The sequence below is a fragment of the Eublepharis macularius genome, chromosome 2, assembly GCF_028583425.1.
Source record: "Eublepharis macularius isolate TG4126 chromosome 2, MPM_Emac_v1.0, whole genome shotgun sequence".
NCBI lineage: Eukaryota > Metazoa > Chordata > Lepidosauria > Squamata > Eublepharidae > Eublepharis > Eublepharis macularius.
The window spans coordinates 32136999-32153069 of NC_072791.1; the positions used below are offsets into that span (position 1 = coordinate 32136999).

General features: G+C 43.1%; 1 protein-coding gene across 1 annotated transcript in view; it reads right to left on the bottom strand.

Moving 5' to 3' along the window:
- RIN3 (Ras and Rab interactor 3) overlaps positions 1-15742 on the bottom strand; it is a 104944-nt gene extending 89202 nt beyond the window's left edge. The window contains exon 1 of the mRNA XM_054972123.1: positions 15505-15742. Within this exon, the coding sequence (XP_054828098.1) occupies positions 15505-15539 (35 nt within the window). The 5' untranslated portion in view covers positions 15540-15742. The remainder of the gene's footprint in view (positions 1-15504) is intronic.
- Between the last annotated feature and the right edge of the window lie 329 nt (positions 15743-16071).

Below are 16071 nucleotides of genomic sequence, written 5' to 3' on the forward strand. Positions count from 1 at the left end.
TGGGTCTCCGTCAATGCATCAGAGAGACAAGACATCGTTATCTATATATCATGATATCGAAATAACGGAAAAGTAATTTTAAAACAATAAAAAAAATTTTTTAAAGGTCGGGAAGATTTGTTCCCACCCGCAAAAGTGGAAAATGCGGGTGTGGGGTGAATGCGGATTCGGCCAGTGACTATTGGGAACATAATGACACTCCAAGGAAGTGAAACTTCAGTAAAATTCAAGCACTGAACTGTCCTGCATAGGAAATGCCCACGAAAGCTTCCCACATGCTTCCAAATTTCCAAAAAAGAAACGGGAGAGAGCCATCAGTGCTGTCAGTGGGGGGAAGAGAGGCATCATTATCTTCAATGATGTTTCTTTATAAGGCAAGATCGAAATAACGGAAAAGTGTGCTAAAAATTTTTTTAAAAAATGGGCGGGGAAAAAAGGTCCCGCCCAAAAAAGCGGTTTTCGAGCGGCCGTGTGACCAGAGGGACGCGCGAGAAAGACGGATTGGAAGCAGGAATGTGAACGAAGAGGAAAAAATCGCGGATTGGAGGCAAACGGAAGATATCCAATAAACATGCGGGTAATGGGTGAATGTGGATTCGACCCTGGTGTGTCTGTTGCCATCTTGGAAGCACACAGATCACTAGTTATAGTGGAAGAGCCACCAACAGTGGCCTGGCCCTTGTAAAGACAAGGACAGATTAACCTTCAGACTCAAAACACAGTATTCAGTGGACAAGTGAGCTGATGCCAAGAGCACATGGGTCAGTGTGGAATCTCAGATGGCCCTAATACCCTTGCAAACTGCCCGATCGAAGCAATTGATAACAGCACCTTATGGGACCCCCATTACAGCTCTTTTGGAATGAGATGGAAAATACTAGTAAGTACGGAAAGTTCTGTCGTGAACATATGGCAACTAAATATGCAGGAAGGGAAAGTGGTGCCCTGTCTGCAGCCACTGCAAAGGATTCTTGGGAAAAGGAGGGGACATCCATTTGCCCAGGATGAATGACAAGCAACAACATTTTATCTGATGCTGATTTAGATTTTTGTACTGCACACCATAGAACAATGCACAAAAGATTCATATCCTGTTTTATCACATTGTTTCTTGTATATATTAATACCTTGTTTTTGCATGCTCCAGTTTTGTAATCCAGTTTTTATATATTGATTTGTATGTATGAAATTGTTTGGTTGCATTGTTTTTTTTAAAAAATAATGTAATCCTCCTTGAGCCCCTGTGAGAAAGGTAGACTATAAATGAAGTAAGTAATAAGTAAATAAATGATGCGGTCAGTTAAAGAGGCATGCAACAATTGGAGACTGTCACATAGAATGCCCATTAGGGCTTTTGGGTCTCAATGATTTCAATCTTAAGCCCTCACTTAGTTCTCCCATTGAAATCAAAAGTGCTTAACAATATTTGGACTGTGCTCCCCATTTGAGGCGCTCCCTCTCCCATACTTCTCTCCCTCCTCCATTTCTATTGTTCTCTGCCTTTTTGAAATTCATCACAAGATACCTGCAATGAAATACAGGATTCCAAAGACCCCATTAACATTACTCATGGGCTGTACAAGCTCTGGAAAGCTGCCTGTGGCAATAACTGATCAGCACATCATTAAGAAGTCATAATTTTTTTTCCCCTCAGTCAATCCAGACAGCATGTGACAATTAAAGCTGGTGGTTGAGAAAAGGTCATCATCTCTAAAGTGGCAGAAATTGGGAATGTACAATTTCCCCCTTAGGGCATCTGATAATTCATCCCATCAGAGAAGTGCTTGAAAGCCAAGTGAAGTTGGTCTGCAGGGTTCTATAAACTGCACTCTCCACCATTAGGGCACATACCATTTCGAGGCATAACTTTAAAATAAGCCAAACTCTCACCACTTTCCCCTTCCGTTAAGTAAATCCAGTGCAGTAGACTATTTCTGTTTTCCTTGAGCATGAGGGATGCATTTTTTGTACATGACGGGTGTGGAAACGTCATCCTTAAAGAACGTGTCCCCTGCAATCAAGGAAAACAGAAAACTGCTCACCGCCTAAACAGATGGGAAATGGTTTGGATTTCTTGCCAGACAGTAAAGTGTAAGGCTGGGGTGGCTCCCAGACTTGTAGTTAGCCAAATGGGTGTGGTGTAGTGCTGAAGACAGCATGACTGGATCTGAAAACTCTGCAGATTTGGAAACCAACAGTTTGCTGCACCAGCACCCCGGGACTCATTCAAACACCCAACATTCCTAAAAGGAAGCATGCAGTGGTGAAGATAGTGTGGGGAGGGGAATTCCTCAGCCCCTGATTCTCCAGAGTTCGTATGACTATTGACTCCTTCTAGGAAATTATGTGTACGAAACATTTTGTGCAGCTGTGAGTTTTAGCATCATGTCAGATGCAATTGGTAGGAGGAGCCAAGTCAGCTTCAGCTGCCAAGAAAGGCAGCGGATCAGAAAAGGATGGATATCCAGAGAGAACTGCATTCTCGTTCCTGGGGCTAGATCAAGATGGGTAGCTGTGTTAGTCTATCTGTAGCAGTAGAAAAGAGCAAGAGTCACTACCAACATTTGTGGTAGGAAATGTGCTTTCAAGAGTCACTCATACCTTGCCACAAATTTTGTTAGTCTTATAGTTCATGGGGCTGTCAAACTGCAACCCTTCCTTGGAATTCAAACTGAATTCCAGAATCCCCTTTGGTCCTTCTGTAACTCTTTATTCCTTCCTTGGGGTGTCAAATATCTTCGTCAGCCCAGTATGCAAATAAGAAATTTACCACGGAAGCCTAAGCACAGTTACACCCTTCTGAGCCCACTGACTTCAATGTCAATGCTAGAAGGGCGTAAACTGTGTTTAAGATCGCAACAAAACTGGTTCCTTTTCTTCTATATGAGTGGAACTTAACAGGGGATATGTAAATACATTCCTTGAGAACTTCATTCCAACTGGACAAGGAACAAAGAAGGTACAGCCTAGCCGTATTCATTTCCCATGAAATATTTTCCACTGAGACAAATGGAAAACTAAAATAAATAAGAATGAATGAAAACAAATGACATTTTTGAAAATTAAAAATCACAACCTTGCGTACTTCTCATCTTTGGGGTGGATCCTAGGAACTGTGAGCCGATCTCAAATGAGACAGATTTCTCGACCTTCCTTTTCTCCCCAGCAGTCCCTTATAGTCACAGAAAACATGATGCTGGGAGTTGGGGGATTCTTGTCAAGAAATGCATTATTGCTGTTTACCTTTATTTTTCCATGTCTTATGATATATTGGTTTATATTGTTGTTACTCATGAGTCCCTGTTTGTCAGAGAAAAGCAGGTTTATAAGTGCTTTAAATATTAATTTACTACATATTGTAGTCTCCCTTTCTTACTGAGTCTCAAAGTAGATTACATGGTGTAAATATAAGCAATAAATATGAGGAGACATCTAATAAGAAATGTACTAGGATTACTGAAATCTGAACAAGCATAGAATATCTACATGATACAGAGCACAACTATAATGTAGAGAATAGTATTATATCTGCAAGAAGTAATACAGTCACAGCAGGGTAATATGTGCAGCAAACAGACATGCCCAATACACAGTGGTACAGTCCACAGTCCCTTTCTCTTTACAAAGCAGCTCCTTTCTGAACCAGTCTCTTTATAATATAGCTTTATCACCTTTATAGAAAGGCCCTCCTGATTCCTCAACAATTCTATTATATAAAGTTTGTGGAATGACAGCAGCATGGCTAAATAAAATGCCATATCACATAGGGAAAGGTGGGAGAAATGGGGCAAAACTGGTCCCTCCCTCTTACGCCAGGGAGGGAATCAGCAGAGAAAGCTGTACGCTGCTCAGGGGGAAGAGTACTTTGGACCCAAACTCTTTGGGGCTCTAAAGGTCAAAACTCACCTGGGTTTTATCCTGGCTTCACACAAGAAGCTTGTAGTTAAAGGTTGGCAACCCAGGAGATATGACAGAATCTTCATTGCCCATATTATACACACTCATTCCACCACTGTCCCTCGCTGTCCATTGGTTCAGCAGGGTTTTTCATGCTGCTTCGAAAACCTGACAAACCTATTTAACTGGGGGGGGGGAAGGGGGAGGGCTTGAGCTTTCTTAAAAATTCCAGCCACCCATTCAGACACTGAGCATGACAGCTGCTTCAGAAACAACAAAGGAGTCTTGTTCTCACAATTATTTGCACAGAGAGTTTACCCTTTTTGTAGAAGATGGACAAAGGAAATGTGCCTGTTGCTGTGGTGATCATTACCACACCAGAGGGGAAGAGTTTTCAGCTACCTAACACAACTTGCACTGTGCTATGCACTTGACCACAGCAGCTTCCCTTGCTGCTGTATCATTAACACACAAGCCACATTTGATGTCAGAGTGGAAAAAGATAGCATGTTTACTTCAGTGGGATTATTTATCTTATGTTATACTTGCATTAAATTCCAGTCCATAATAATGATCAGGCATAGAAATATTTGACTTAGTCAGAGTTTACATAAAGCTAGATCTTGGACCCTTAGCCTCAGCAGGGACAACCACCTTTATTTAAATCAGCTGGAGAGAATTGTAGCATCTTAAAGACTGGCAGTGAAAAGTGCCATCAAGTTGCAGGTGACTTAAGAGTGACCCTATAATGGTTTCAAGGCAAGAGGCAGTCAGAGGTGGTTTGCCATTGCCTGCCTCTGCCTAGCAACCTTGGATTTCCCTGGTGGTCTCTCAAGTACCAATCAAGGCCAATGATGCGTAGTGTCCAAAATCTGACAAGACTGGGCTAGCCGAGGCCATCCAGCATGTTTTTATTCTACCATAAACTTTTATGGCTTTTTATGGCCTACAAGTGTGCTCTAGCCCACGAAAGTTTATGCTAGAATAAAAAGTCTTTAAGGTGCCACAAGGCTCCTGTTTATTTGAAAATGCAACATACTAACATGGCTACTCTCTGGAATTAAAAATCTTAATTTGTATCTTTGTTAATAGGTTTTTATCTGAAAGAGGAAACTGTTTTCATTCAGGGCTCAGGTATCTTTGGGCCAGACTAGATGTCCCTTTTTTCCCTTTTCAAGCAGAACTACTGCAAAGTTTGCAAATGGATACAAATGTATCCAACCTGTATAATTTATTCAGGATGCATAATTCTGCATGCTGAATTTGCTTAGGAACTGTGTGTCTAAATATAAGCTGCAGAGCTAATTTTTATTTTACAGCTGACAGAAATGGTAAACAAACAAAAAATTGCTAGCTTTTAAATAGCCAAATGGGAAGACTTCAATATAACAGTATACTCGAATATTTCTTCTGAATGGGACTTGGATCGACAACTCCAGATTGGGAAATACCTGGAGATTCCTGGAGATTTGGGTAGATCCTTAGGAGGAGAGGGTGTGGGGAGGGAAGGAAATTCAGGAGAGCATAATGTCATGAATTCCACCCTCTGAAGGAATTATTTTCTCTAGGGTAACTGATCTCCAGATCAGTTATAATTCCAGGAGATTTCCAAGCCCCACCTGGAGGTCAGCAGCCCCAGAAATGGATTATAAACGAGCCACGTGTCCTATGATGTGACCCTGTTTAATTCAGCTAATGGATTAACTAAGTAGGGAATGAAATAAAGGCCCTTAGCCATTAATCTGGTCCTTTGGAAGAACTATTCCTTCACCCTTCAAGTCAAACATCTGCTTTGCATGAGGAAAGTCAATCCCCAATATTTCCACTTAAAAGAATGTGAAAAAAAATCTGTTTTAGGACACAGAGCCACAGCCTATCAGAGCAGACAAACAGTGACCTTGACTGACCAATGGTTTGACTCGGCATAAAGGAGCTTCACTTGCATTCATGGAGTTGGCTTATTGGAACAGAGGCCGCAACTGCTGTTCTTGGATGATTATCTCAGATTTCCCCTAGTCTAGATCACTCCTTAGGCTTTGATCTCCTGTAATGAGAAAAGGCAGCAGAAGCCTTAAACGGTCTGTGTCTGATTCCGCACACATTGGATAATGCAGTTTAAATGCACTTTATCAATCGTTTGAGGTGGATTTTTTGTTCTGCACACAAAAAAATCCGTTCCAAATGATCTATAAAGAGGACTGGAAGTGCATTATCCAACGTGTGCAGAATCACTCTATGTTGAAGCCTGACAGCCAGTCAAGAGTTCTAGGCATGCCCATATGGCTTAGAGAACCCCTCACGTTAGCTATGAAAGCAAGATGTCTATGGCACATGCCATACGTGGAGTCCACGCTTTGACTAAGTCCATAGTACAGCAAAGTGTCCTGCTCTACAATTCAGTCTTTGTCTTTCCCACAGTCACTAGAACAATGTTCTTCAGTGGGTTTTTCACTTTCCCAAAGCCCCTTCCTGGCGTTGCTGCTCTGAACAATTTATCAGTAAAATCAACAGGCACCTCCCCAGTTCTCCAGTATCCGATGCACTAGTCGTCATCATCCCCCCACCCCAAGTTACAGGATTCGACTTGAATGAGAACTTGTGACACAGGACTCCTATTTTAGGTTTTTGGATCGTCTATCACCATTGGCCATGCAAGGGAACACAGAGCTTCTGTATATTTTCTTCAAATTCAGAGCAAGAGGAAAGTCTGGCAGATGACACTTGTCCTGCTGGAATGAGAAAAGCTGCATCTGACAAAGTGCCCTTTTTCTATGCAACTATGAACGGTACAAGAATTGTGTGTTCTTCTTTGCATCGTCCAGTCCTGTTTTTCCCTTTTAAAAAAATCCCTAAACAAAACCAAAAAGACAAGGATACCATTGCTGTGACCCACCCAATCTACTATATTGGATTCTGCATTTACGTTTCTTTTTGTCAGTAGACTAAACCTCATTTTTCCACCTGCTTGGTTCAAGACTGATTCACATGTGTATATTCATCACTTGCACGATGCAGCAGAGATGAACACAGGAAATGAATCCACGGGAAAAAATCATTAGATGACAGTTTGGTCTGGTGTCCCATTCATACATGCAAGTCATCACTTGATGAATGTGTACATGTGAAGGAGCTCCACATGTAATTAACTTTGAGATCGCAGAAAAGCATGAAATCCTTTCACCAAATATAGTATCATCCATTCCACCTTGCATCTACCATTACGAGAGCAACAAAAACAACTGCTCCTCTTCAGATTCTTCTACATCATGGCCACATTTACGTGCTTCAGGACACAAGCTCTGGGACCAGGGCCTGCAATAAACCCAGATGCCAACTCTGTGCCCATACACGATCACTGGACTTAAGAGCCCCAGCTATAGCACCTCAGGCTCATTCACTTGTTCATCTTTGAACTTGTATATGCCATCAAGTGTCAGCAATACCCGTCATCTCTCTATATTGGACCAACAGGTCATTCCCTTTGCAAAAGTATGAACAGACATAAATCTGATATCAAAACCCACAATGTTCAAAAACCAGCGGGAGAACATTTAAATCTGCCAGGACATTCCATCGCTGACCCCAGAGTAGCAGTTCTCAAGCAGAGAAACTTCAAAGGAACATGACAATGCAAGATTACTGAAATCGAGTTTATTTGCAAATTTGGAACAATGGAACCCCCAGGGTTGAATCAGGACACAGAGTTTTTCTCACATTACTGATGCTAACTTTATGCACTTCATATCTATGTTCCATCAACCTAATTACAACATGTATTATAGCTAGCTTCCTGACAATCTAATTTGCAATACCCCTCCTACCCTCTACCTGGATTTTAAAGACTCCTACCTTTTCCACTTCATGTGTCTGATGAAGGGAGCTTTGACTCTTGAAGCTCACACTCTGGAAATCTAGTTGGTCACTAAGGTGCTACTGGACCTGAATCTTGCTCTTCTACTACAGACCAACATGGCTACCAAACTTATCTTAATTAAACATGGTTCTTGTTGCTCTGGACCTCTCCTTGTTGTTAACAAACATTATTTCCTAGCTGTCCTTCCTAATGAACGCCAAAGTACAGAGTGGAGAGGAACTGTTTTTAATTCTTAAAAACAAACACATTGGGGCTGAAATCCTCTTAGAAGTCCTACTTCAGTCCTATAGGTGTGCCTGTGGAATGGCAGAGTAACTTACTGGCAGGGGAAGTCCTTTTGCACGTACTGATCTTTATTCTTAGTTTAGCTAGTTCTAGAACTGACAAGCCTCATAGAGAGGTGTGAAAAAGCTCCACTGTACTTTTTTTACACTGAAGTGGGATACATTAGGTAAGTACAGGGCTTTTTTCTGGGAAAAGAGGTGGTGGAACTCAGGACTGCACAATAATGTCACTTTGGGTCAGCTGGAACAAGGGGGGAGTTTTTTAAACTTTAAATTGCCCTCGGTGTAAATGGTCACATGGCCGGCGGCCCTGCCCCCTGATCTCCAGACAGAGGGGAGCGGCACAGAGGAACTCCCCTCTGTCTGGAAATCAGGGGGTAGGGCTCCGGCCATGTGACCATTTTCAAGAGGTGCCGGAACTCCGTCCCACCACGTTCTAGCTGAAAAGCAGCCCTGGGTAAGTATATGTGGAAGAATTCCTGAAGTGATCACCATTTCTGTCAAAATGAATATCTCTCCAAATACATGTACAATCTGGGGGGGAAAACTGCAAATCGGAAGATCTGATACACAGCTTCTCCTCATCAAACAATATAAAGCCAAAGAAAAAAAACAACTTGTCTCGCAGTGCTCAGATTACTCATGATAAATTTGGTACATATCTAAAATATACAACATGGGGTTAATCTGAATTAACACCTGAATATTACAAAAGGTAAGATTCAGGCCTTGGGAAAATGGCCTCTCTCTCCAGCAAACAGGTGTTTTGGATACCACTGAATGAAAAGTACTCATTCTCCCCCCCCCCCCACACACACACACTCCGTTCTTTTGCTTAATACAGGCAGTGATGGTTTACGGCACTACTATCCAGCTCTTTTGAATAAAGTGGAGAAAAATTAGATTTTCAGACAGGGAGGGTGTACATTCTCACTACATTTGGCAACCTTTCAGTAACTAAGGAATACATACACGACTTTTATTATTGAAATTTAATCTTGAATTTATCAAAAAGCTGGCCTTTGAATCTAGCTGTCAATGTTATCCTCCCCTCCTGTTTCTGCTGAAATCTCTTGCTCCTTTACCCTTTTCTGAAATGGGTTCCAGCCAGTTCTGTTGTTTGCAAGAATTTGGGTTTGGAATTGCAAAATGAACCTGTGGAAGACAGCACAACAGGTATCTCTAGTCTGTATTTGTTCCATTCCTTCTCAGTCACCTCAACACTTCTCTGCTGCATGCTGCATTGTGATATCTGGACACCTTTAGCCTAAGAAAAAAGTGGTCCTCAGAGTGAGGGAGACACTTAAGAGATCCTTGGCAGGGCTTGGCATGCTGTTTTTTCCTGCTTGGTTAACAAAGGTTTTAGATGGTGATATCATCTTCCTCCAATTGTTTTCAGTAGGAAACAGGAACACTTTTAGTTTCAAGGGCGGGGAAGAGAGGACTCGATAGCTCAAACTCGGCTTGTTATACTGTATGACCCCAAAGCCCCAAGGGTGGTTTTCCATCATTTTTTCATGAGTCATTTCCTCCCACCACCACCTTCTAGCATGCAGCCCTGCACTTATGTATGACCAAACTCATCAGTTAAATGCCTTCAACCTGTGCATTAACCTCAATGAAAACACATAGTTGCAAAATCCTAGGTCAAGATCTCTACAATTTTTTTTTTAAATCACAAGATCTGCTTTAAAAATCTTGTAGCTTTTAAAAGCTATTCTAATACTTTTTTTAAAAAAAACTCTGAATGCACTTGGTGGGTTTTTGATTTCCTTACTCATTCTGATACCAGTTTTACAGTTTTATAAACCAGATTGTGATTATTGAACTTCTTATATTATTTAATTCCCTAGTTTTCATGTGGATCTCACATTGCTGCGTGCAGAGGGAAATCCTGTCATCTACATCAGTTTAGTCATTACCCTCCAAGCACCACCCCCCTTGTAATATCTATGATTATTAGAGCCAGTTTGGTATAATGGTTAAGAGCAGCAGGACTCTAATCTGGAGAACTGGGTTTGATTCCCTACTCCTCCACTTGTAGCCAGCTGGGTAACCTTGGGTCAGTCACAGCTTTTAGGAGCTCTCTCAGCCCCACCCACCTCACAGGGTGATTGTTGTGGGGATAATAATGACACCTTGTAAACCGCTCTGAATGGGCGTTAAGTTGTCTTGAAGGGTGGTATATAAATTGAATGTTGTTGTTGTTGTTGTTGTTACCACAGCTACTGCTTGAAGTTATATGGGCAGAGTATTTAGGAATGTAGATGCCGCCTTGCCATTAAAAAAAATGCTTAAAGCAACTTAAAATGAAAGACAGCACTAATCAGTACATTAAAAAATCTTTAAAAACCTATCCTTCAAACAAAATTTAGCCCACCAAAGAGTCCGTGTTATAAGGCTTTGATTGGAACCTAAACAGTAATAGGTTTGGATCCTATTACTGTTAGGTGGATCTGTAATTGCTTGACACATCGCAACCAAAGAATTCTTGTTAATGGTACCTCATCCTCTTGGAGAAAAGTGACAAGTGGAGTGCCTCAGGGATTGGTCCTGGGACCTGTTCTGTTCATCATTTTTATAAATGATTTGGATGAAGGAATAGAGAGAATGCTTATTAAATCTGCAGATGATACTAAATTGGGAGTGGTAGCAAATACAGTCGAAGACAGAGTCAAGATACAGGATGATCTTGACAGGCTACAAAACTGGGCTAAAACAAATAAAATGAATTTCAACAGAGATAAATGTAAAGTTCTGCATTTAGGTAAGAAAAAATAAAGGCATAATTATAGGATGGGGAAGTAGTATGTGCAAAAAGGATCTAAGGGTCTTAGCAGACCATACACTCAATAGGAGACAGCCATGCGAAGTGGTAGCTAAAAAGGCAAATGTGATTTTGGGCTGTATCAACAGAAGCATAGTGCCAGATCATGCGAAGTCATGGTATAGCTCTACTCTGCTCTGTTCTGGTTAGACCTCACCTAGAGTACTGAGTTCAGTTTTGGGTACAATTTCAGAAGGGTATAGACAAGCTGGAACGTGTCCAGAGGTGGACAACAAAGATGGTGAGGGGACTGGAGACCGAGTCCTATGAGGAAAGGTTGAAGGAGCTTGGAATGTTTAGCCTGGGGAGGAGACGACTGAGAGGTGATATGATAACCATCTTCAGGTACTTGAAGGGCTGTCATATTGAGGATGGTGTGGAGTTGTTTTCTGCTGCCCCAGTAGGTCAGACTAAAACCAACAGGCATAATAATGGCATACTTTGTAAACCGCTCTGTGTGGGTATTAAGTTGTCCTGAAGGGCAGTATATAAATCAAATGTTGTTATTATTATTATATAAAATTACTATATTAAAACCCAGCCATTCGTTATTAAAAAACAAACTTTCCATAAAACAGACCTCAGAAGCAGACTGGGAAAGGTGATTGAGTGGGCAGTGGTGGATCAGCTAGAGGTGTTTCTGGAAGAGACCTCTGTCCTGGACCAGTACCAGTCTGGGTTCCGTTCGGGCTATGGGACGGAGACAGTGTTGGTTGCCCTCGTGAATGATCTCCGTAGGCACCTGGATCAGGGTGGGTCGGCGCTGCTCATCTTGTTAGACCTTTCAGCAGCATTCAACACGGTCGACCATGAGTTGTTGGCCCACCACCTCACTGAAGTGGGGATTTGTGGGATGGTCTTGCAGTGGCTTGTCTCTTTTCTCCACAGTTGGGGACAGAGGGTGGTACTGGGGGAGAGACTGTCCGCACCCCATCCTTTGGAGTGCGGCGTCCCACAGGGGGCAATACTCTCTCCCCTGTAGTTCAATCTTTATATACGCCCCCTCACCCAGTTGGTGCAGAGTTTTGGACTGTGTTGTCAGCAGTATGCAGATGACACCCAGCTGTATCTGTTGATGGGTGGCCAACCTGACTCTGTCCCTGACACCCTGTTGAAAGCTCTGGAGGCCGTGTCTGGGTGGGTAGAACAGAGCAGGCTGAAGATGAATCCTGTGAAGACAGAGGTCCTGTACTTGGGCTGTGGGCTGTCGGAGGCAGGGATCCTTCTCCTGACCTTTGGGGGGGGGTACCACTTGTGCCCGTACCATCGGTTAGGAGTTTAGGTGTGATTCTGGACTCCTCTTTGTCTATGGAGGGCCAGATCGCAGCTGTGGCTCAGGAAGCCTTTTTCCACCTTCAGCAGGCCCAGCAACTGGCGCCCTACCTCTCAGCCCAGGACCTAACGACAGTGATCCATGCAACGGTCACCTCCAGGCTGGACTACTGTAGCTCGCTCTGCACAGGGCTGCCCTTGGGCTTCATCCAGAGACTTCAACGGGTCCAGAATGCTGCTGCGTGTGTCCTAACTGGAGCTTCGTGTAGAACACACATTACACCTATCTTGCAGCAGCTTCACTGGCTCCCAGTAGAATTCCGGATCCGGTTCAAGGTGTTGGTTCTGACCTATAAAGCCCTAAATGGACTGGGACCAGCATACCTAAGGGACCATCTCTCCCTGTATATGCCCCAGAGAGTGCTTCATTCAACTGGAAAACATCTACTGGTGGTCCCTGGCCCTAGGGAGGCTCAGCTGGCCTCTACCAGGGCCAGGGCCTTTTCGGTCCTGGCCCCAACCTGGTGGAACTCTGTCTGAGGACACTTGGGTCCACCAGGATCTTGTATCATTTAGGTGGGCCTGTAAGACAGAGATGTTTCACCTGGCATATGGTGGAGGTTAATTTTAGTCCATCACTGCCGAGCCTTTCACTGGTATCCCTCTATGAGGGGTTATGGAGAGTTCACTGCTGGCTGCCCTGAAAAGGGGTACAGTATTCTATCTGTCTGCTACTACCTCCCCTTTTGGTATGCTGATGGGCAGGAGTGCAGGACTGCCCCGCCTTAGAATGGTTTTATTGATTGAAGTTTTTATGCTGTGATTATTGTTTTTATGCTGTATTTTAATCAATGTTGTACCTCGCCCTGAGCCTACTTCTAGGGAGGGTGGGTAAAAAATATAATAAATAAATAAATAAATAAATAAATAAATAAATAAATAAATAAATAAAACAGTTGGAAAGATAAATAAACACACACACAAACACTACAATTAAAAGTGTGGATAAAGAGGTATGTTTCAGCTTGGTGTCTAAAAGCTAGTAAAATAGGCACCAAGTAGGCCTCAAGGAGAGAACATTCCAAAGGTGAGGTGCCACCACAGAAAAGGAACTGTCTCTAGTTGTTACCTACCTCACCTCTCAAGGCAGGGGCACTAATAACAGTTCCTGAGAGGTAGATTTGCCGGAGGGACAATATGAGAAGAGTCCAACCTTTAGGTACCCTGCCTTCAAGCTGTTTAGGGCCTTAAATGTAAGACCCAGCACTTTGAATTGTGCCTGGAAACAGATGGGTGCAGATCTTTCAGCATTCACCCCATCATCTTTAGCTACTGTATGGTATAGCAAGGAGCTTTTGGGAGGCCAGGCCTAATATAAGGAATAATGGTTTACGGAAGATGTTAATTAAAAGACATGAAAAGTTTATGAGCTTAAAAATACCCCTCGTTAGTTCTTACTCAAGGCAGGTATTAGCAATTCCTAGACCTGAACTAAACATAGAAAGTTGGCCTTGGTAAGGAGGTACTAGAAGTATATTAGGAGAAAATAAATAAAATTTCTATTAATGTCTTTGAAGACTGACTTGGGAAGATAGCAACTCCCCCCACCCCCGTCCCATGGCAAACAAGTCCTGGATGTAGATGAAAGGCTCATCCTCCAATGTGATATATGCCCTCATGTGCCAACAATGTCCATCTGCTCTGTACACTGGACAAACCAGACCACCTCTGCGCAAAAGAATAAATGGACACAAATCTGACATTAACAATGGCAACATCCAGAAACCAGTGGGAGAACACTTCAATCTACCAGGACATTCCATCAAGGACTTAAAGGTCACTGTAGTTCAACAGAAACCTTTCAAAAACAGAATCCAACGGGAAGCTGCTGAGCTGGAATTCATATGTAAATTTGACACCGTCAGGCTTGTATTGAATAGGGACTATGAATGGTTATCTCATTATCAGAAGTAACTGACTTCCTTAACAGAAGCAAACTGATCTCCATATCAGAAGCTACTGTTTGCATCTACTCCTCCCTCCTCTCTCCACCTATATATTTGACCAGTTTCTTCTTGCCCTCCATGCATCTGATGAAGAGAACTGTGATTCTCGAAAGCTTATGCTACAATAAAGTTGGTTAGTCTTAAAGGTGCTACTGGACTCTTTTTGATTTTGCTACTACAGACTAACACAGCTAACTCCTCTGGATCTTTCCTTTTGGGGCACTTTTCTATCAAGCCCCCCCCCCCCCCAAATTAGCTGTGCAAATAGTGTTTTTGAGCTAGGATTAAAACAAAATGAAATGCATGCACACACCAGATACTAGTAGTATGGAAATGACAGGAATTTCACCGCAGCACGACTCTTCTCTCATGGCATAAACCTGGTGTTCCACCAAGTCAAACAGGAGCCCTCAGTCTTCTTCTCCTATTCAGCATCCATCATCCTATCCACTTCCCCTCCCCTCGAAGTGGCACATGTATATTGTTCATTCGTAAAAATGCATATGAATTTTTTTAAAAATTGTAAAATACTGCTCCAGAGACTGACTGCATGTGTGCTGGTGATGTTACAGCTATTAGCCAATAGGCACTCACATACTTTGCTTCCCCTGCTCCAATTCATGCTTAATTGCTCCACTAACTTGCAGAGCTTGTTTTTCCAAAACGCACCTCATGTAGGGGAGGGGGAAGTACTTTTGCTCAGAGTCCTGTAAAAACGTTACACGTGCTTTCTTGCCCCAACGCTTCAATATTCCCGAAACATCGATCCATTGCCAATATTTTCTTACTGACATGATCTTCGGGCCTTTACCAGCAGCTGAGATGCAGACACGTAACAGGTGAAGCTGCAAGGCTAAAACGCTGGAGCCAGCCTCGCCTCCTTAATGTATAGACGACAAGCGGGTAGCAAAGGCAGAGTCAATAAAGGGAGGAAGGAAATCCTAACCTTTCAGCCACATCTATATAATTGGGGGGGGGGGAGAGAGAATCACCCCCAGCCTCCCTCAGGAGGCATGGAAAAGCTTTGCTCGTTCTCAGAAACACACACACACACACACAACTTGGAAACAGAACTCTCTTTCTGCTCAGCATCCCCTCCCTTTCCTGCCCTGCTTTCCTGGCCCTGGCCGTGAGCTTTCCGCCTTTCCCCCCAAAACTCCTGCTGCTTTAAAGTGGCATTTATTAGCACTAGGCTGAAGGAAAGGCAGTGAAAGGCACTTGCGGTTGCTCAGCTGACACCTCGGCGAAAGCCTGCCTGAGTGAACTTTTCCCTAGTGAGCAGAGCGGAGGAAAAAGACTACCTTTTACTTCAGGGGAGAGAGTTGCTACCGTTTCAGGACTCACCCGTTGCCCTCCTTTCTTTCTGATGTTTTCATCATCACAGCAAGAGGTGGCGCGTCTCTCTTCAGACTCTTTTTAGGTTTCCCATGTGGAGAAACTCATACCTTGGCATTTCCTGGCAAAAGCTTCCACACCCTTTTGTTCTTTCCTTTTTAAAAATGTGCAGATTCCACACGGCTGAAACCCGAGCGCTTTTCACTCCCGCCTTGCAGAAGACCGCGGGCTCCTCAGCAGCAAGAGTAAACTTCCAAGTATATGTGCTTTTAGCCTCTCTCTTTTTCTACTTCCTGTATTTATACGAACGGGGGCTTTCAGGAAGAGGCAGTCCTTGGTGGTCAAGGGTGTTTTTTTTTTTTTAAATCAGCCCATTTTTAGTCAAGAACCTTTGCTCAGATTGGTAGAAAGAAGGGCTTGGTCTGCCATACTCTGCTATTGTACCTGGCTTACCCTTAAAGCTGGGTTTGGGGAGGGGGGGATTTATATCATTAGCCCTACAGGTACATCTGGAGAAGAAGCAGTTGCAATACAGGGAAGTTCAGAAGGGGATTTCTATGACTACATACTGTCCAT